The sequence below is a fragment of the Drosophila arizonae genome, chromosome 3 (assembly GCF_054131065.1).
Source record: "Drosophila arizonae isolate 15081-1271.41 chromosome 3, UAZ_ARI_1.0, whole genome shotgun sequence".
In the NCBI taxonomy this organism is placed as follows: domain Eukaryota; kingdom Metazoa; phylum Arthropoda; class Insecta; order Diptera; family Drosophilidae; genus Drosophila; species Drosophila arizonae.
In genome coordinates, this window is record NC_142923.1 from 25,125,940 (window position 1) to 25,147,084 (window position 21,145).

Here is a 21,145-nt window from a genome sequence, read left to right on the forward strand (position 1 = left end):
AGACTCTGCTTAGACTCACCTTGAGTTGTGCCACCTTTGCACTTAGCACGGTGTGTGGGGGGGGGGGGGGGCATAAAGTGAACTCTGAAATCAAGCTCAAAGCCGAAACCAGAAGCAAAACCAAAACTCTTGCATCTTAAGTGCTGTTTGGGTTTTAGGATTGCCAGGAAGGGGCTTGGGGGGCGGGTAAGGAAAGGCGAGGTGAGAGCTAAGAGTTATCTAGTCAGTTGCTCGCTGAAGCGAGACGGCTTAGTGAGTGCATTCGACTAATAACTTTTACGCATGGCTAACAAGGATAACAGCCTCATAACATTGAAAAAGTGCCCAAAAACCGCACAAAACGAAAGTGCGGTTAAGGCAGAGCCATAAACCACAGCCGTGGCTCAAACTGAGTGCGTCAAGCAATTTGCACAGCTGCATTGGCCGAAATGGCGTTTGCAATGGAATGGAATTGAGTGCATGCGGGGGGTGGGGTGTTGGTGTGTGTGTGTGTGAGAGAGGCGTGGCATTGCCGAGCATACAAAGCACTTAACCCACAATTTGCTAATGGCCAACGGGCGCAGGAATTTGCCGGTGCCAGTCACGTTAACTGTGCGAGAGGGAACCCCCACCCCTGGCCCCGCACCTCGCCATAGTTGTACCCTCACCTCACCTGTCGCTACGCACCTTCAAAATCAATTAAAAGGCAACGGAAGTAATAACATTCTGTGCAGGAAGTGCGTAACGCTTAAATGCAGCAGCGAGCTCAACCGCAAAAACAGCAAAGCTCGCTCGCTTCTCGTTTACGCCAAATGAGCAATAGCAACAGCATCAGCAGCATCAACAGCCCAACCAACGCAAACAACAACGAAAATACCAACAACAGTAACAGCAGCAGCAGCAACAACAATAACAGAAACAGCAACAGCAGCTGCCATGGCGCACAGGAAGCCGCCTTAGTGCTGGTTACTCCTCGACTAATACAATTACATACTAAGCTGTTACGCAAATACATGCTCATATGAACGGTGAGCGTGTGCAGAGCAGCCAGCGCACAAAGATAAAGCGAGAGCAGACTCCGCCTCGCCCCCACCAACAACGATTCGCTCTGTAAGTCATAGAGATGAGCGCGTGAGTAGGCATCGCGTTACAGGATTAGTTTCTATATATGTAATACAAATGAGACAAACTTGAGGAGAATACAACAATTATAAGGGAAGGAACTAAATAATAAGTTAGTATAATTAATATTAAATATTCAATTGAAAACGATTATTTTAAAATATATTAATTAATTATTAATAAACGATTAAAATTATTAATTGACAATTAAAATATATTTATTTTATGACATTAAAATATTTGATCATATATCATCATGGTCTAATTTAATTTTAAATTATGATCATTATGAAAATTATTTTTGTGATTATCAACATAGCAATTTGAACCTATTTTTTAAAGTATAGTATTAAATTACATATTATATTTATTTATATTAACTATGAATATTTGTCAAATAAATACATCAGCGAAGACCCACACCCATCGCCTTCTGGATCATGACTAACCGTGTGGAGTAACAGGCTCGTCATTTATATGCCATTGCTCTCACTCAACATCGAACACAGCTCAGTTCAACTGTTTGACTCGGCTCGATCGAAACTCTCTTAAGCTAAAGGCAGAGCGTGTTCTCGTCCAATAGGATAGAAAAAGAGATGTTCATATGCATATGTATATGTATTAATAATATATATCTATAATATACATATGTATACATATGTATATTTAAATATGAATTTGAATACATATATGTATGTGTATATTTTTCTGTCATACTTCAATTATTTCGTATTTCATTTAAATGGTTTAGCAGAGGATATTTAGCTTTCTGTTTACTTAACATCTGCACACTAGCTCTCCATGTTAAGTTGATCTGTTAATAACAGCAGTCAGGCTGGCAGTACGGACTTTTGACTTTGAATATTAATTAGTAAATTATTAATTTCAATTGAATATTATAAATTCATTTTAAATTTAATAAGTTTTTCAAATCTTAAAAATTCTCTACACGCGCAACAGTGCATCGCTAGCAGAAGGAAGGCCACATCCTTTCGATTCGGCTTGACTGCATTTGTAAACTTGCAGCCAGCGAAGGGGCAGAGGCAACGATTACTGCATTGCTATCGGTGTTTCTATGTGTATGTGTGTGTAGAAATCTGGAAAAGAGTGTTGAACACACAGTAAAAGCAACTTGTGCTACTTTTCTCCCCTCACATACACACACACACACACACACACGCACACACATGCATTCATGTCATATACAATTTCTGTGATTTTTGAAATGCGCTCAGAAAGGGGTCCATAAAATGCCATTGGCAATAAAGTTGACTGAATCATTTGAAATGCCAAAATTGCATGCCAATTGAAGGGTCATAAACGAAAACGAGCCAAACAGCATCAGAATATATAAGTGAATATAATGTTTTTTCCTTTGAAGAGTAACCTGACTCAAATTGTCTCACAAAGCTATCAAACTGTTAACTTGATCAGAAATATAATTTAAAAAATTCAAGAAAATTGATAGTTATAAAATTTATTTTAATGAACCATAATTATTTGTGCTATATATGGAGTCATAATTATTTACTAAACGGTCCTTAAAAATTATATTTAGGGTCATCAAATGTCGAGCTCAGAACTGTCAGACCATAAAAGTGTATTTAATACTCAGTTTTTGCGACTCTCGCCTTCGCATTTGTATTGCTGTGTCCTCAATATTTTTGATCCACTTTTATATTTTATTGACAAAGGAATAAGTCAGCCTGACTGGCCCAAAGCCACAGAAATTAGCTTCTGGGCCATACGCTGGTAAATATGTAAAATAACAAACATATGCTCCAGCTGGCTCTCATAGAATAACAACAATAGCTCAGAGCGATCTGTCGTCTGGGTCCGTTGTCCTGCTCCCATCTAGCCGTGGTCTATACCAGGGATGAGATTTTTATATGACCTACACCGCAAAAGCCTTTGGGCTTTCAAATACAAATCCATCGCAATGGTTTTATGAGTTCATAAAATTGCCGTGCTGTATGTAGGTGTTGACACTGGTCGCTTTTCTTTTTTATTTTCTTTTCTCCTCTTCCTCTGGCGCCTAGTGTGGGAAATTGAAATTGTGAATTTACTTCTTGGCTTGAAGCAGAGGGAGAGGCAGAGAGCGCTCGTAAATATGAATAAATCTGTATGTGCTAGCAATGCATTAAAGTTCCCAGTCCCATAATCGTAACTTGATTAGAAATACGATACAGACCAGCCGAAAAATTTAAGGCCAATACAGACACAAGGAGAGAGTGAGAGAGAGAGAGTCATATGCCCAGTGAGACGCACAGAAGGCATATAAAAACTTTATTAAACACAACTACACATAAAAATAAAACGATGACAAAGTGCGCGACGCGTTTTGCAACCTCTGTTTTAGCAGTTGTTGTCCTGCTGCGTGACTGCGACGCCGACGTTGGCAGTTTTTGCTATCGCCTGCGCCTAGACTGTTGTGGGCCTGGGCTCCACAATTCACTTCAAGTTGTAACAAATTTCATTACAATCGTAACAAGAAAACGTGTCTCAACAACTAAATTGCAAAAAGTGAAAGCGCAGACGACAAAAAATTGCACATAACTAGGCTGGCCGACATGGCCAAAGGCTTGATTGGCTTTTAGCAGAGCCACGATTAAACTTTAACATGGCGCTGTTAAGTAACAGCAGTTGTTCTACCACTGCCGCTGTAACTTTAGCTAACAGACTAACCTCGCTCTCCCTCTCTCTCTCTCTCTGCCTTTGTGTTAGGGTCAACATATTAAAGTGACAAGGTCTGTCGTGCCTCAGCCCCGCCGCTGCTTCAAATTGTCCCACTCATATTATTTGCCCCTTGGCGTATTGCTGTCATACTACGAATTTTTGTTATTGTTATCATGGCGGCATTTCCTTTTTTGTTTAGGTCAATGCAGCAGCAGAGGCAGCGGCAGAGGCAGTATTTCCCTTACAGTTATTTCTCTGCTCTCGCTTATTTTTCTGCTGACAAGCAGCTGCCATTTGCGCCTTTGCTATTTTATGGGCGTACACAAAAGGTCCTTTGGCCTGCGGAAGCATCGAGGTGTTAGTGAATTTTATTCAAATTTGACGCTAATGAAATGGCACGTGACAAGGTTTGCTGAAACACACGACGAAAATCGAAATCTATCCATATGCTCAAATCTCAAATGAGACCTTTTTTAGACGAAATCGATTTAAATATTATTAACTTGACAGCTGAAGTATAAAAGGATATGTTGCTATGTTGCTTGCCAAGTCCTTAAAGTCTTTGTGAAAGACTAAATTATTTGCATAAAAAGAACTATAGCAAAAGCTTTTAGAAAAATGTCCATTCAAATCAATTTGATTAAAAAGTAAGGAAATATATTAAGGCTCTGTTTAAGGAATGAATTATTTATTCGCTTTTGGTCTTTTGTATTAAAAAATAAATCAATTTAAATTAAACAAAATCTAACGAACCATAAAGTAGCAAGGATATACAAATTATTGATTGATGAAAAATTCAAACTAATAGACAAAAATAATTTATAAGAAAAATTCAAGTTCAATAATTAAATTAAAATTAGTAAAATAAGAAAAATCCAATGGAAAAGCAATTGCTATAAAATATATATTAAAAAAAAAGAAAAAATAAATAGTATATAAACTATTAGAAAGACATCTATTCTAAAAAAATATATGATATTTATAGGTAGGTTTAATATAATTTATCTACGATATAATTATATTTCACAAGACTTTGTCAAATATTAAAAATAATTGAAATAAGGACAAGCTCGAAATTATCGAAAATAAATCATAAGAACTAACAATAAAATATTTCTATATAAATATGAAAATCAATCTGTCTATAAGTATGTGAGCTGTGATAGGAACAACCCTTTTATTTATTGGAAATATTTTCTGAAAATATTTAAAATAATTTTTATATTCGAAAAGTCTTTGTCAAACATAAAAATATTTTAAATAAAGACCCCCATAAATTGAATTTGAAAATAAATGAATAATTTTATAATTTATAATAATAATAATCAATAATAATAATAATTGTAATTTTAAATAAATAATTTTATATAAATTAAAATTAAATCTCTTAGAAGGTGAAATTTAAATGGCAAATAACGTTTTTTATTTTTTTATTTTCATAAATTATTTAATATAAGTTATTTGAAATAAATACGAATTTTAATTCAAATTTAAATATTTTTTGTATCGATTCAAATAAAGATTTCATGCATTTTTCTGAATTTTACGTGTGTGTGTGTGTGTTTTTTTTTTAACTTTCCTAAAGCTCTTAAAAAATTACCCTTTAGTTATCGAAAATAAATCATAAAATCTAAAACCACTTTAAATAGTTTTAAATCAAATCTCAATCCCATATTAGATTGATAGACAAATAAAATCAAGCAGATGTAACTGCACATTTTCCCCAAAATAATACTTCATTCCAGTTTGGTTTTGGTGCTTAAGATAAAGTCCTTTATTGGCATTAAGTAAAATTCCAAGAGAAGAGACATTTAATTGTCCATATTATAATATATATATCTATGTTATAGTTAGAGATTCTAGGGGGCCATATTTGATAACGTTTACAACAATTTCACTAGGTGACAACAAGAAACGGAATGAACAATATAACTGTAAAGGCTAACTTGAACGGTTGGACTAGTCCATGAAAGTGTGCGCAGTGTGAGTGAGTGAGAGAGTGAGATAATTTGTGGACTGTGGTCCGCATACTCGATTTAGCTTCTTTCAAGCCGAACGACTGCCTCTGACGGCCTGGACGCGTCGCAGGAGGCGCTTCTTCCACTTGCAGAGAGGAGGTCAGGCACGCGCAGCCGCCAGACGTCGCCGGCTTCATTTGTCCGTCGCTGTGCCAGCAGGATGCGCCTCGCCACCATCCACGGATGCCGTCTGCTCGATGGCCTTGCCAGCACTGGGATCCGCAATGCTGCCAAAGTAATTGCCGGTGGGCTCGATGTCCACCACGCGCTCGACATCATCTAGTTTGGGTGGTGCTGGCACCGTCACCATGAGTATGCCGTCCGCCGAGAACGTGGCACGCGCTAAGGTGGCATCATAGTGCCTGGGCAGCTTGTAGCAGCGCGTGAATTCGCGCGTTATGCAGAGCTGCCCGTTGTCGGCCCGGTCGTCCGCCTGCTTGCCCTCCACGCAGATGGTGTCGCTGTTCTTGGCCTTGACCGTCAGCTCGGCCAGCTGGAAGTGGTGCACGTCCAGCACCACCTTGAAGGTGCCCCGTCCCAGCGAGTCCGGCTCCGTGCCCGTCTCGATCACCACACGGCCCACCAGGCACGAGCCGTGACACCAGGCGCTATCGTCCACCCGCAGATGAAACTCCCGCGCGCACACGTCCATCTCGTGGGAGAGGTAGTAGCGCCGCTGCCGGCACTTGGGCTCACCGGCTGACCAGTGCCGGCGCAACGGCCAGTGATAGTGGGGGCCGGCATGCCCATGCTCGTGCTCATCCCAGTCCCAGTCCCAGTGTATGGGCATGGTTTCGATACTCTATGTGCCTGATGTGTGTGTGCGCGTGTGTGTGTGTGTGTGTCTGTGTGTTGGGTTTCGTTGCACTTGGAGCAAACGCGTTGCTTTTTGGCAAGGGGCGCCAAAAAAACCGTTGTCCTCTGCTCGACTCTTACTCGCTAACTAACTGCACCCAGCTAGGCCAACTGCCTGTACCACTCGCCAGCGAATTATGCAAAGCTATGCCAATGCGAATGCTCCACGTACCGGTGCCAGGCCCAGCCAGCAACTGCACCAAATCACTCAATTCGCATATAAGCATTAGCCATGCAATGCCCGAAAGTAGAGCAGCCAGCTCCAAGGAGGGAATGTTTGATCGATACTCTGTTTGTCTGGCGCAACCCTTGCAGCTATTTTTATATATTTGCCACAAAGGACGCCCGATGGGTGGCAAACGCGTTAAGTGCCAGCCAGAAATAACATTACGAGCGGGTTTATGCAACTAATTGTGGCATTGTCACAGTTGCCCAATTCAGCTCAGCTCAGCTCTCAGCTCTCAGCTCTCAGCTAGGATGCTCTCTGCTCTGTCTACGCATTCGACAGCTAAAATGGAACTAATGAAAATCGTGACCTCCATTTGGCACGTCTCTCATATGTGAGTGAATCGGACGCATGTGGTGAGCATATACAGGGTTCTACATTGTCTGGAGATCTGCTCAAAGACGAGTTGATATATTTTAAGGAGGTGTTAAGCGATTCAATAGTCGTTATCTAGGCGTATAATTAGGGGCTCATCATCAATTCAGCTACGTATTCAGCAAGTCGAATAACTGAATCAGCTTTATAGCTACCAAATTATGTTGTAGAATGTAGCCATATATATTTTGTGAATAACTGTTTTAGATGATATTTCGCAAATGAATCGAAGGCTATTCCGTATTCAGCAGGGTATTCAGCAAGTTGAAAATCAGTATCTCATTTCTTTCATTATAATCTGGCAAGATTGATATATATATATATAGTATATGGAAGGACTAGACTGCATAATTCACTAATACATTGGAAATTAATCAAGCGTTATTATGGATTCAGCACGTTAAATATCAGAATTGAATTTTTTTCAGCAAATCTTGTTGTCAGTGTTAGCATATATTCATTTCATATTTATCTGGCAGCCATGCCAATATTATAGACTCAGCTACAATTTAAGTAAGTCGATTAACAAATTATAATTCCTGATAACCAAATTAAAAGAAGGAAAATTTTAAATAAATGTTAAATATTTTACTGTATGTTAACAGAAATTCACTGTTGGCAGTGCAACTGTTTACTCAACTTGAGCTAAAAGATAATGCAGTTATTAATATATAGCAGAAAGCTCAAACCGTCAAGAAATTGTCTTGCGCACCCTGTATATCATACATTGTACAGGAAAAAGTCTTGGCCGGAAGACAGAAATATCACATAGACATTGTCAGGACATTTGCAGCGCGAATGTTGTTGTAGTTGTTTTAGTGGCGTGTCTGGCCCCGAGCTGAGCCAATTTGTAAAATAATAAAATTTATATACATATATACACACATATATATATATACATATATCTATATATCTAGCATATTTTACTTATACTGCTATAGGAGGGGGGATCCTGACCCAGCGTTGCCAGCTTGGCTGCTGAAATTGAATTTGCGCTGTTAGCTTTACAGTTTGACAAATTTGCAGGAAACAAGCCAAAAGTGACTAAAGCTTCGCTCAGCTTGAATGACGGAGCGCATTGTCCCCTTCAGCTGCAACTGGAGAGTTTTTACACGAAAATTGAGCGGGCGGAGAATGGGTGGGGGCGGGGCGAGTTCTTGCTGATGGGTTTGTCGCAAAACTCTATAAACTTGGCCAAAAGTTTTTTGAGCAAGTGTTTAGATGACGACGATGATTAAACTTAAACGAAATTAAAAGTGTAACAGCATAAGCAGCATCAGACAATACGATAGTTCCTTGAATGGAGTAAACGTCTCGAAGAAATAATTTCTTCGTACTCTGTTGGAATCTACTTTAAGCTAAGACTTGGTGCGACTTTTATTTATATATGATGTAGAGAGTGGATGAGGTAGTCAGGCATGAAGTATGTGTAATGTATATATGTATATACATATAAATTATTTTAGACTGAATGTGACGAATGTGACGTAGAGAGTGGCTTAAATATACATGCGTATATGTCTATTGGCGCAGATTGAAGTTCTAAGGATCTAAGGAATTTCTCATTATTTATAGGGCAGCCTTAAGCCCACTAAAACTCTTTTGCTGCACAAATGAGTTGGACTTGAGTTGGTGAATTGTCTTTAAGACTGAACTTCAGAGCCTTCCCATTCAGAGGCTTACTAGGCATTCATTTAATGCGTCATACATTGATAGCTTTCCTATCAAAACTCCATTGGATTAAACGCAATATAACCCTTACATTCTATATAAGATCTCAAGGACCCAACTAATAAATTATGAATTTATGAATCTATTTTATGAATATGCATATATCAAATATCAAATATCAAATATCAAATATGAATCTATATTCTAAATGCACATATTTCAAATACAATAGTTTATTAAAATTTTCTTAAAGCTGATTCCTGCTCACTTGTTGACTATCTCAATTTTTATAAAAATTATTATAAAATGCCTATGGAAATTCAAGAGTAAAACACCTCCAATTGAAAATATTTACAAACATCTATGACTGGGCATATATACCAGCCCAAATGCTGTTAATTTCGTCAGCTGAATGCAAATGACGCAGATTTCTTTCAAAAGTTTTTCTAGATCCATTTGCTCATGTCTCAGAAATTAACAATAGTTTGTGATAAAACAAATATTTTTAACAAAAAAGAAAAGAAAAATCGTAAAAGTTTCTTAGAGCAAATTTTCAACTTTGGCAGTCAACAAAAAAGAGTTTGCATTCAGTTCGCTTCGATTCGCAAAGCGATTCGCACAGACCTAAATCGGCTCGGAGTTGGGAAAAAAAATTGAAAAGTTGAAAAAGTGATTTGATTTGATTTAATTAAAAATTGAACTTTTTAAGTGAGTGCAAATACGTTCGATTGCCAATCGGAGCAAATTTCGCACCTGAAAAGGTAATTTCTGTATCGGAAACATAAACGAGCTCTGCGAATGCGAAATATTTGTGTAGCCAAAACTAATTACAGAAATTTTCCCACCACGCTGAGGGCGGCACGATTAGAGCCAAAATTAATGACAGCATTACGATACACATACACACACATACAGGCAAACACACATGAGCGCAGGGGAACAAGGCTGGGCTGGGGCTGGTTAATCAAAGTGTCGGCCCTCGCTAAGTTGTGATAGCTGAGGGATGCGTTAGCGACGTGATTGGAAAATAATTGCATTAATTATCCCGCACAAGCAGCTGATGCTCAGGCCGAGGCTGTGCTGCTCTGCTGGCCTTGATTGAACAGCTGCCAACTGAGTCCGAATTGGTTTGTTGCCACTTAATGTGGAATTATGGGCGTGTCTGGCGCATATGCAAAGCCGCTTTAAGATTGACTGCCCCGATAGGTTGGCTATTTTCTAGCAGCCAAACTGGCCCAAGGTCCACGCCCCACGGCCCACAGCCAAGTGAAATCAAGCATTCAAAATTCACTTACTTCCGGTTATTTTAGTACGCAAAGTAGAGTCAGCAGTCGGAGCCGGAGCCGGAGGGGTCAGCGGCCCCGGTGCGGGAGTGACCCAATGCTTAGTCGCTTGTGTAATGCGGACTTAGTAAATGTCCAAATGAATGACTTCACTTGACTTTAGTTAAAATATTTACTCATATTTTGCACCCGGTCTGGGGAACATGTGTTTGTGGCTTTCCGTACAGCTCTAATTATTTACGCATCAATGCGTGCGCACTCTTTGCGATGTGGGTTGGTGATGATGCAGATGATGATGGGGCAAGGACCCGAAACACACATTTCATACACTCTATGTGCCACATGCCACATGCCACGTGCTACATGCCCCATGCCACCGAAGGCAGACGAGACGAATCCATAAATAAACTTTACAAAGTTCGGCAAACGGCTTAGAAGTGTCTCATGAATATCTGGCAAAATTTAAGAAATAAACGGTTTATATGCATATTATCTATGCATATATGTATTGTATATATTTATTTTATATACGAATACATATATATGCATTGGTGTTTCCCTCTGAAAAGGGACATTTTCATTCAATTTGATAAACCTTTGAAGCTATTATACGGCGGAATCTCAGACAGACAGCTGATGTTTGGCTAATGTGTGCCATTCGGCTGTTTATCGTTTCTTTGTTATTTTCCTGAGAATTTTTACCTAGCCTAAACAGAAGTTGAGCGCAACAGACTTGAAAATACTTTATACAAATCTTTGGCTTGAAGTAAAAGGAAAAGTTGTCAGAAAATAATTATATTTTTAATTTTTATAGAAATTTTATTAAAAAATAAACGGGGATATACTCAAATTAGTATATATTCAATATATATATATATATATATTGGTTTACTAGACATGCTTATAACTCTTATAACTCTGAAACCGAAGTATATAAATATTTCCCCAAATAATTAATTTTATACATTTAATCAGCTCATCATCCTGATTAAAATGTTTTTTTTTTTTTTTTTTTTTTTTTTTTTTTTTTGAGAGTTTTAGGTGGTGATATACTCTTGAACATTGAATTGCTACAGAATGTTTCGGTCTACACATTCGTTCAGTCAATAATCTAAACATTATGTGAGGCTTATGTTAGCTACACAGTTCATTTAATATTTAATCTATTTTGTTTCATTAACATTAAGCGAAAGCAACATTTGTGTAAACAATTGGGAAATTAATTGTTTGCCTAAGAAGTGTATCAATTAATGTTAATTTAAGAAGACAGGTAAATTTAAATTTGAGATTAGGTAAACACGAGTTCAGCATTATTCCTAAATAATTATATATATACTGTTTATATATTAGTGACTGAACGATTCTGTATGGTGAAATATTTTGCTAGAGTATAGAGTATTCATGAGTATATTGTTTAATAAAATATATTTATATAAATACAAATTATAGATATGATAATATAATAACGCGAACAGTAAATTTTATTTAAATGAAAAATATTAATAATAGTAATTTTGAGTTTTTCTACTGCATTTCGATTTATTTTTATAAACAAACAAATAAACAAATATTTAATTCCGTTTATGAAATTCCTATTTTTGTAATAATTCGAAAAAAAAAAAATTGGTTTCATTTCAATTAATAAAAATATTACATATATTAATTTTTCTTATTTTCCAAGATATTTAATACTCTAATTTTTGCAAAAAAAAAAAAAATTTTTTTAAATTAATTATATATTTAAATATATATTATAATTAAGAGTTACTTATTTAAAAATTTTAAATCAATTATATATTTAAATATATATTATAATTAAGAGTTACTTATTTAATTCATAGTTGTTTTTTTTTTCTTTGTAATATTGCAAGAAATAATTTTCATTTAAATAAATAAAAATAGTAAAATTACTTTTGAATCCTGAGTTTGTTTGCTTCATTAAAAGTTTTTTTTTTTCTGGGTCATTTATTAAATTGTTATTGAAATATATATGTATATGGAATTATACAAAGCTATAAAATCGAATCAGACAAATTTTGTTTAGCTCAAATCACGTAGCATATTTAATTTATATAAAACTCAAGTTGATCTTATTTATTTTAATTATTATTATTATTATATTTTATTTCCATAGTTTCTTACTCCCTATTTTTAAGTCCATTCCACAGCTTATTATATAAACCTATTTTTCATTGCGAAACACATATTGATTTTCGCTTTATGAACAGGGAAAAAGTTTGAAATGTCGAAATGTAAATACATTGAAAGTGCTATTTATTTCAATATGAATTGTTTTGCCGGCATGACCTTTGGTCGCACACGCGAAACAAATCGCACCACGCTTCAATCCATTTGGCTATCCACCTGACACGCCCCTCCCTGCCTACCTAGCCTCGTTGTATCCGGAAACTTGCGCAGTGGCCCCACAACCTCCCCCCTGCCCCGACCACCTACATGAGCAGAAATTGTCAAGGCTGCGTGGTCCTTTAGTTGCGGCTAAGGCTAAGCCCCTAGAAACCTGCAGAGGCAACTGCGCTCAGTCGTCCAAGCAACAGCCCCTCGTTAGTTACGGCCGTATGCTTTTTATGTAATACACCACAAGCAGCTGCCGGAGAGGGGGGCTGTGTGTGGAGTGGGAGGCGGGGTGCGCGTATGATGTGCTCTGCCTGGATGCGCCGCTAAGGTTTATGATCAATCATTCGCCCTGGCTGACTGCGGTTTGGCTGGCTTCGCCTCTCTCTCTCTCTCTCTCTCTCTCTCTCTCTCTCTCTTTCTCTCTCTCTGTCTCTCAGTGCTTCGACTAAACATCCGCCCTGCTCGTTGTCGTCTCTGACAAATCTTTATCTGCGCCCTGACTTATTTATCCCTTTTGGCCGTTCCGTTTTTATTTTGCCAGGGCATTTTATGTCAAATTTATTGATGTGTAAAAGTCATAAAGTCAAATTGAACACTTGTGTTGGAAAAACTGCCCGAAATGAAAAAAAAAAAGGAAATGCTATCACATATATGTATATTTTTTGGCTCATTCCATCAGACAGGATTTTAATAATATTGCTGGCTGAGCAGGCATGCGACTGCGTATACCCTGTAAAAATGAATGAATGAATGGGCAAAGAGCAGAGCTTTAGCTTATCTTTGAGGTCAACTGTCTAGTGCAGGGTATTTGCTAGTCGTGCAGTGCCGTGCGCAATCAATTGACATATTCGAAGCGTAGCATTTGCTTTATAGTTTTCGATTTCGCACAGAGACAGCTGAGCCCGCTGACCTCTGACCTCTGACCGCTGCCCCAAAAAGGAAATTTGCAAAAGTATTTGAGGTGCAGCTGCGGCTCGGGTTGAACTTATGCTTAGGACTTACCTCGTTGCCTTGGTGGCATTGACGGCGGCGCCGTCTTTGAACCACTGGAACTGCATGCGAGAGGAGCCCTGGGCCGTGCAGGATATGATGAATTCGCTGTCCTCGCGCACAGCTGCCTGCGGCTGATTGACGCTCAGGTCCTGCAATGAGAGCGTAGCGTTGTTTCAGTTCACACAATGTTGACTAATTAAGCGGGAGTGAGTGGGTGCTAGTGAGTGGGGCCATCAGGTGAGATAGGTAGCTGCTGTTCCGGTCCCACGGCCTCTCATGTCGAGCAGCACAAATTCGGATCGGGCGCACCCTGAGGTTTCCGGCTTGTCGGTTATGTTAATGCAGCCTAATTGCGAGCGGCGGCCAATGGGGGCTAGCGGGGGCCAACGGGGGCCAGCTGATGAGGGCAATTGTTCAGCTGCTTGCCACAATTAATAAATAATTATTTATTTTCGCTGTTGCTGGCCAAGTGCCAAGTGGCAAGTGGCAAGTGGCAAGTGGGGCAAACATTTATGCCAATGCATTTGCTATTGTTATTATTTTTATTGCTATTGTTTTTATGGCGACGAGTCGATAAATTAATATTTAATTTATGACGGAAATGCAAGTAAGATATATCTACATATATGAATATGTACATATATATATATATATATATATATATATATATATATATATATATATATATATATATATATATATATATATATATATATATATATATATATATATGTAGTTTTTATAAAAACATTATCTCTTGTAAATTGACAGAGTCACACATAAACATACATACACATACGTACGTATTTATATATATTTGCATTCAGCAGAAATCACGCCTTGATTGAATTCCATTCAGCTGCCAGCGCGAAATGTATTTTAAAACTGAATAATTGTAAATTTATTTACTTGACACGTTTTTTTTTATGTTGATATTTTATTGAAATACGAAAGGCAGTGCAGGGGCAATTATATGGAATTGGTTTGTCAATTGAAAACTTAATGCAGAAAGCTCTATGGGAAACTTTTATGACAGTGCGAGAACTTTAAAGAGCTGCGATTCAATACACTTACCAACATGTTCAAGGGAGGATTCTCGTCGAAGTGATGAAAGTTCGAGACGAGCGTAAAGTTGCCAATCCGTCCGCGCTCGACCATCCGGGTGATGGCCTCGCGAATCCGCTGCGAGTCGCCCTTGATGCCAAAGAAGTGAAATGTTATATCCAAGCGATCCGTGGTATTCGATATTAATTCCAGATCGCTTATCTTGGTTATATTGAAATTGCGCAGCACCCGAGAAAGCTGCAAATATAAATAAAAGTGGTCTCTTATCAATTCTGATGTACCGTTAAGGACGCAGAGCTTTCTGGGGGCCATTAGAGCAAATTGACAGCAGTTCGACTGCTGAGCACTTGGCATTGATTTTTATTGCCCAACCAACCAGTTTGACTAGCCTCGTGGTTCTCCATGCCACAACTCTTTGCGAAATAAATGATAATATATTCTAGTCAATGGGACCATTGAGCATTGGCCACGCATAAAAAATACAATGTCAATGCGAATCCGAATGAGAATGAGAATCCGAATACGTTTCGCAAAAGGTAAAAAGTAATATGTTAATACGGCAACAGATTGCCCTGGGATACCCAAAGTGGGCTGAGTATGCTGGGTGTGAGTCAGGGATCAGAAACAAAATGAAGTTTTTCTTTTAAGCTATTATTCATAAGTATAATATATTTATATATGTATCTAAAAATCATATATATATATTTTTATTTATATATTAAATATTTGTATATTTATATATTTATACCCTGAACCCATTGAAAATGGGAAATCAGGGTATAATGGTTTTGTTGAAATGTATGTAACAGGCAGAAGGAGGCGTGGCAGACCCCACAAAGTATATATATTCTTGATCAGGGTGACGAGCTGAGTTGATTTGGCCCTGTCCGTCTGTCTGTCTGTCCGTCTGTCCGTCTGTCCGTCCGTCCGTCTGTCCGTCTGTCCGTATGTTTGAACGCGTCGATTTCCGAAGATATAAGAGCTAGAGACTTCAATTTTTTTGTAAAATGTTCGTAATTACAGCGCGGATATCGAGTTTATCATTAAAATTCGATAACTCATCCCGATCTTTTTTTATCGATGAAAACCCTTATCGAAAACCAGTTATAAAATTATATCTTCTACACCTTTATTGCTAGAGTCTCCAAATTTTGAATGTATGCTTATATGCAATTTATACAATTTCGGTTTTTGTTAAAATTTACCCCCCACCTCTAAATTCACCCCCTTACCATCACTTTTGTAAAACGCGTATTTCAAATACTAGAGACTTGTGCTTTGGCAATTACATGCATATTCATGTTATAATCATAATCTGAAAGTTTCATGAAGATCGTACGTCCACAAAAAAAGTTATTAAACAATTAAGTTCTCATAGTAAGCGCACACTGCAGCCCATGCGTGTTTATGCGTGGGTGCTTGTGTGTGTATGTGTTTGTGTATGTGTGTGTGTTTCTTGTGTAAGCTGAAAGACGCGAAAAATTATTGAAATAGCTAGCACTCCAAGGGTTCAGGGGATCTCGTAGTCGAGCAGTCTCGACTAGAGCTTTCTTACTTGTTTATATTATAGTATTGTATGAAGAGATAAAAATCCGTAAACACTGAACATGGCAGCCATAAAGTTTTATGGAATGTGTGAATCGCATAGAGAGGCGTTAAACATGTTTTTATGGCACTGTCCAAGTTATCTTATTAATAAAGGGAAATTTCATAAATCTAATGCAAGACTTTCGAAATAAGTCTCTAAATTATATGTACTTCATAGCGGCTCAGAAATCTTATTAGAAAAAATCGTACTCATGAGAATTGCATACAAAAGTCGACAAGTTCTATTATAGCTAAATTGTTCCAAGTAAATACTTAATACAAAATTTATAGAATTAATTTCCCGCTTTATATTCCATCTGCTGCCAGTCCACATATAGCGCTTTGGGTGTTCCAAATAACTCGCAAGGGAAATAATTCTTGTGTGCTTATTAAAAGAATTAGTATTAAAAATTAATTTAATGCCTGACCGTTAAGGTAAGCAAATATGGTAAACTTCAAGCTGTTTTCTTTGGCTCTCTTCTTATCTGGCCAACTTAAAGTTCAAAACTTGTTCCTTTGCTCGCTCGAAATTGGCTATGAAATGCAATTTTGCTCTTGCCTAACGAAACTTTTCATTATGCTTTCTTCTCTGCTCTTCCTCTCTCTTTCCCTCTCTCTCTTTCTCCATCTTTCTCTGTTGTTGCACCGCCGTGTGTCATAATGTGCAGTCAGTGCGGTCTGGCTTAGCCTTATTTAAATGATTATGTATTATGTTCAAGTCGTTTGCTTCCGCTGAGCGGCGGCCCCAATGCGGGGGTCACTGCACTGGCCGAAACTTTTATTCTTTTTTTCGTTTTTTGCCAAACTTTGTGTTTGTGCGGCACCACGGAGCGAAAACTGTCTACTTAAATATTAATATTATTGAGCTATCTCCACTTCATGGGGCAGGCTTCTGAAGTCAACGACTCTTTTTACTAGCACAGAGCCTCATATAAACCAGTCAAGAAAAAAAAATAAAAAAAATATAAAAAAAATAGAGAGTAAAAGAAGAAGAGTAAAAGAAGAAGAAAATATTCGAAATATTTGCAGGCAGTCGAGTCGAGTATGGGAAAAAGTTAGTGTGGTGCACACGTTCGCCTAGCTTCAAGCTGGCAACTGTCATTAGAAGTACTGCTGTTAACTTGGCAAGTTAAGGGCGATGCGGCAACGCTTCATTTGCCACAAGAGCAGCATAAAGCGAAAGACCAAAAGCCCAAAAACCAACACAAATGCAATTTGAGGCATTTGCAGCGGGGCAAAATTGTGAAAATGCTCCACACACACACACACACTAAAAAAGGAAGATGCGGCGGAAGTCCAAGTAGAAAACTACCTTAAAAATGAGGAAAAATGCTTCCTGTTCCGAAGACCAGCAAAAGAAAATGCAAAGGATACGGCTTAAAATACTTTAGTCCGGAGCACAATACTTCGCCATCTACCAAAAGGGCCTATTCAAAAAGGCCAGATATTCACACTTGTATAAAAATCTGAATAGAGGTTTTTATAGTCAGATTTAATTTCTAGTTTACTAGAGTATTATTCGTTCTTATGTAGAATAACACTAAATATGATAGAGAAGCTGGATAAAGATTTACTTTGTTGTAAGTCAGAATTAGGCAGCTCATAGAACTGATAGAGTTTTTTCAAGTGTGGGAATGGAATGCGATTAAAAAGAATGAAATATAATGGAAGTAAGAGAGGCGATAGGAATGAAAATTAATGACAGAAGAAGACAGGGATAGCGCGAGAGTAATAAGAGATCTTGTAGAGTTGTAAAGTAAGAGAGATTTAAGGAAAGGAGAAGAGGACGAAGAAGTAGCAGTAGAAGTAGCAGTAGAAGTACAAGTAGAAGTAGAAGCAGAAGTAGAAGTAGAAGTAGAAGTAGAAGTAGAAGTAGAAGTAGAAGTAGATGTAGAAGTAGAAGTAGAAGTAGAAGTGGAAGTAGAAGTAGAAGTAGAAGTAGAAGTAGAAGTAGAAGTAGAAGTAGAAGTAGAAGTAGAAGTAGAAGTAGAAGTAGAAGTAGAAGTAGACGTAGAAGTAGAAGTAGAAGTAGAAGTAGAAGTAGAAGTAGAAGTAGAAGTAGAAGTAGAAGTAGAAGTAGAAGTAGAAGTAGAAGTAGAAGTAGAAGTAGAAGTAGAAGTAGAAGTAGAAGTAGAAGTAGAAGTAGAAGTAGAAGTAGAAGTAGAAGTAGAAGTAGAAGTAGAAGTAGAAGTAGAAGTAGAAGTAGAAGTAGAAATAGCAGTAGAAGTAGAAGATGAATTTAAGACATGAGAAGACACGGAAACTGCGAGAGTAAAGAAGAAAGACTTTGAGACTGTGTGAGAGATAACATCAGCAAACACGATGTATAGATCAAGAAAGAGAAGAAGAACAAGAGAGTCTTAATAGAAAAGAGATCAAGGGCTTGATAAAAACCGACAAACAATTCCAAATAAATGAGTTGTATGCGAGAAGCAGATGACAAAGAAAAGGAAAATTCCAAAGCGAGATGTAGAAGAAATGAGTTAACATAAATAGAGAAATTGTGAACATTTATTGAGAGAGATCAAATACATAATATTCTTTAAAGCAAATGCATAGTATTCTCAAGAGGTCGGGACCTACATGCAACTCTGGCCTTTCTATGCTCAGAGCTGACAAGAACGTAGAGTAGAGTAGAATGAGTAGAGTAGAGTAAAACTATTAAAGCTCCCAGACAGCTCTACTCACTCGCACACTGCCACACTCTTTACAGGCACACATATATTTTCGACATGATGCCGACGTAACCAATTAGCTCTTTTAATTAACACAACATTAAAGCATTGTAAAATGTGGCAGCTGGGAGTAGGAAAAAAAAGCAGCTAGAAAAATGTTTAAGACCCAGCTGGAGGAGGAAAGCCATGAAATCAAAGCTGACAACAAAAGTAAACTTGCCTCGCCCTGTTCTTTTCCGCTTTAGCGAACGTTTTAAGAACTCGACTTCAAAACACAATTATTGAAGAGCAAGAGGAAACGGAGGAGAAAGGGGGAAGTGGAAGAGAAAGAGGTGGGATCGCCTGGCAAAACTTAAAACTATGCGAGACGTGGCGGCAATCAGCCTCTTATTGGTAGTTATTACGGAATTTTCCTCTTGTTCACGCCTTCGAGACGTGCTCGAGGAAGGTCCTTGAGTCGGTTGAACGACTTTTCGAACGTTAGTTTTTTCTTCATATATATATTTAATATTTACTATTATTATTATAATAGCAAAAGTAATGCAATTTTCCTACACTAATTAGAGCCCTGCCCGGGGGCTCCCTTGTGGACCAGAAATCACACGCTCGCACTTGAGTGTAAAGTCCGAAATGGACCGCCCCCTCAGCCCCTTCAGAACGTCAATGTCGTCGACTTCACTCGCGGCTTATGCAAATATATAGTTATGGCATTAATCAAGAAAGTGCAGTAGAAACAAACAAGCAGAAAAAAGAAAAGAAAAGAACAGAAAAAGAAGAATGCAAGAAAATAAATATTTTTGGTTAATATGAAAGGGGTTTGTGTTGGCTCAGCGCGTTTGCGTTGTTGTTGTTGTTGTTCTTATTTTTTACTTTTAATAAAAATTGCATAAAAAATGAAAACTTGCAAGTGCCGAATTAAAAAGCAAAAAAAAAAAATAAGATTGAATAATGTACAGCAGTCAATGCGCTGAAAAGTGGCATCCAAAGTGAACAAGAGGCTGCAGGAAAGACGCGAAAGAGCAACGAGCAACGATGGAACTGGCAAGCGAACAGGCGCTGTCCGGCTGTGGAATGGACGTTTGTTTGCGCCTGTTGGGGAAAATGTTTCAAGTTGAGGAAAGGAAAAATGTGAAAAAAATGCCCTTTGTTTGCTTAAAAACTTTTCACTCACAGCGGCTGGCAACGGACGGGCTCAAATTATAAAAATTTACAATCAGATTAAAGTTGTTGGCTGGCGACTGTAGAGCCACTGTTAAAGCCAATGTTAAGCTAACATAAGGATACTTTTAACATGGAGAAATAACAGAGTTAAGCTGGCATTATAAGATCCCTAATCTGTGTCAATTATTAAGTCTATATTAATTAAATAAAAATTAATATTCACTCAAACCTCGACAGGAATAATATTTAACATCTAGACTACTCGCCGCCTGCCACTGAATAGAAAAGGTTAAAGCCAATATTAAGCGAATATCAGGGTACTCTTAACATTGGGAAATCAGATTAAGCTTGCAATATAGTTAGCCCTATTAACTGTAAATTAGAAACTAAATTAGGAAATTAGATAACCCTTGGCTGGAATAATATACAACACCTGGACTTCCCATTGCTCACCACTCACATCATTTCAATCTGAACTTTGTGCTAATGACATTTAAATTTCAACGCGAACTCTGTGTGAAACAGATTGCAGAAAATGTATTCAGTGTCTGAGGGATAAGAAAAAAAAAAAAAGAAATACATTTCGAATGTAAATTCGCAAAGTTAAACAATTATTATGCAGCAGAGAAGAGTTAAGTGAATGCAAATTTAAACGGCAGCAGCTACTTTAATTAAGATGTTTTTATTTCTCTTTTTTTTTCTCATTTCTGTGAAGCTGTGCGAAGAAAACAATACTCTTTTACGGCGTCAGTTTGGCAATGCTTGTAATACAATACGCTCGGGGACTACCAAGAGCTAAGTACGACATTTGATGCCAACTTTGCTTTGGTTCCTGCAAAACTGCCAAATATTCGTTTGGCTGCAAACTTGCTGCCTAATAGGGTTTAACTGCAACAAAGTTAAGAGTTTAGAGCCGACGATGAAGGCAAACTTTCTCGAGGGTTCTTTAATTGGTCTGGCTTTGGCGTGTGCGGGAGGCCGTTCTCTGCAATTCTCATTTGAGATGGCTGAGTTCTTTATGACTTACTGACATTTATAGCACCAAATGATTGCATTTCTTTGCGACCTCTCTAAAATTGATTTATTTTGTTTCTTTTGCGGAAC

At 37.8% G+C, this 21,145-nt stretch overlaps 3 protein-coding genes across 8 annotated transcripts in view; 1 reads left to right on the forward strand and 2 right to left on the reverse strand.

Moving 5' to 3' along the window:
- LOC108611584 (uncharacterized) overlaps positions 1-21,145 on the reverse strand; it is a 225,423-nt gene that overhangs the window by 52,662 nt on the left and 151,616 nt on the right. For all 6 annotated transcript variants that reach the window (XM_089465130.1, XM_089465129.1, XM_089465126.1 and 3 more), the window contains 2 exons: positions 14,628-14,855; positions 13,563-13,702 (listed from right to left, as the gene is read on the reverse strand). In XM_089465130.1, coding sequence (XP_089321256.1) covers positions 13,563-13,702; positions 14,628-14,855 — 368 coding nt within the window. The remainder of the gene's footprint in view (positions 1-13,562; positions 13,703-14,627; positions 14,856-21,145) is intronic.
- LOC108611586 (heat shock protein 22) lies at positions 5,505-6,863 on the reverse strand. Its single transcript, XM_018004310.2, has one exon. The coding sequence runs from the start codon at positions 6,583-6,585 to the stop codon at positions 5,929-5,931; it is 657 nt and encodes a 218-aa protein (XP_017859799.1). The 5' UTR covers positions 6,586-6,863; the 3' UTR covers positions 5,505-5,928.
- The window catches only part of LOC108609421 (uncharacterized), a 54,797-nt gene continuing 43,144 nt past the window's right edge, over positions 9,493-21,145 (forward strand). Inside the window, exon 1 of the mRNA XM_089465133.1 lies at positions 9,493-9,683. The gene's annotated coding sequence lies outside the window, so the exon portion shown is untranslated. The remainder of the gene's footprint in view (positions 9,684-21,145) is intronic.

Coding starts and splice junctions, on each gene's coding strand:
- LOC108611586 (XM_018004310.2), bottom strand. CDS start 6,585: ATGCCCATACACTGGGACTGGGACTGGGATGAGCACGAGCATGGGCAT.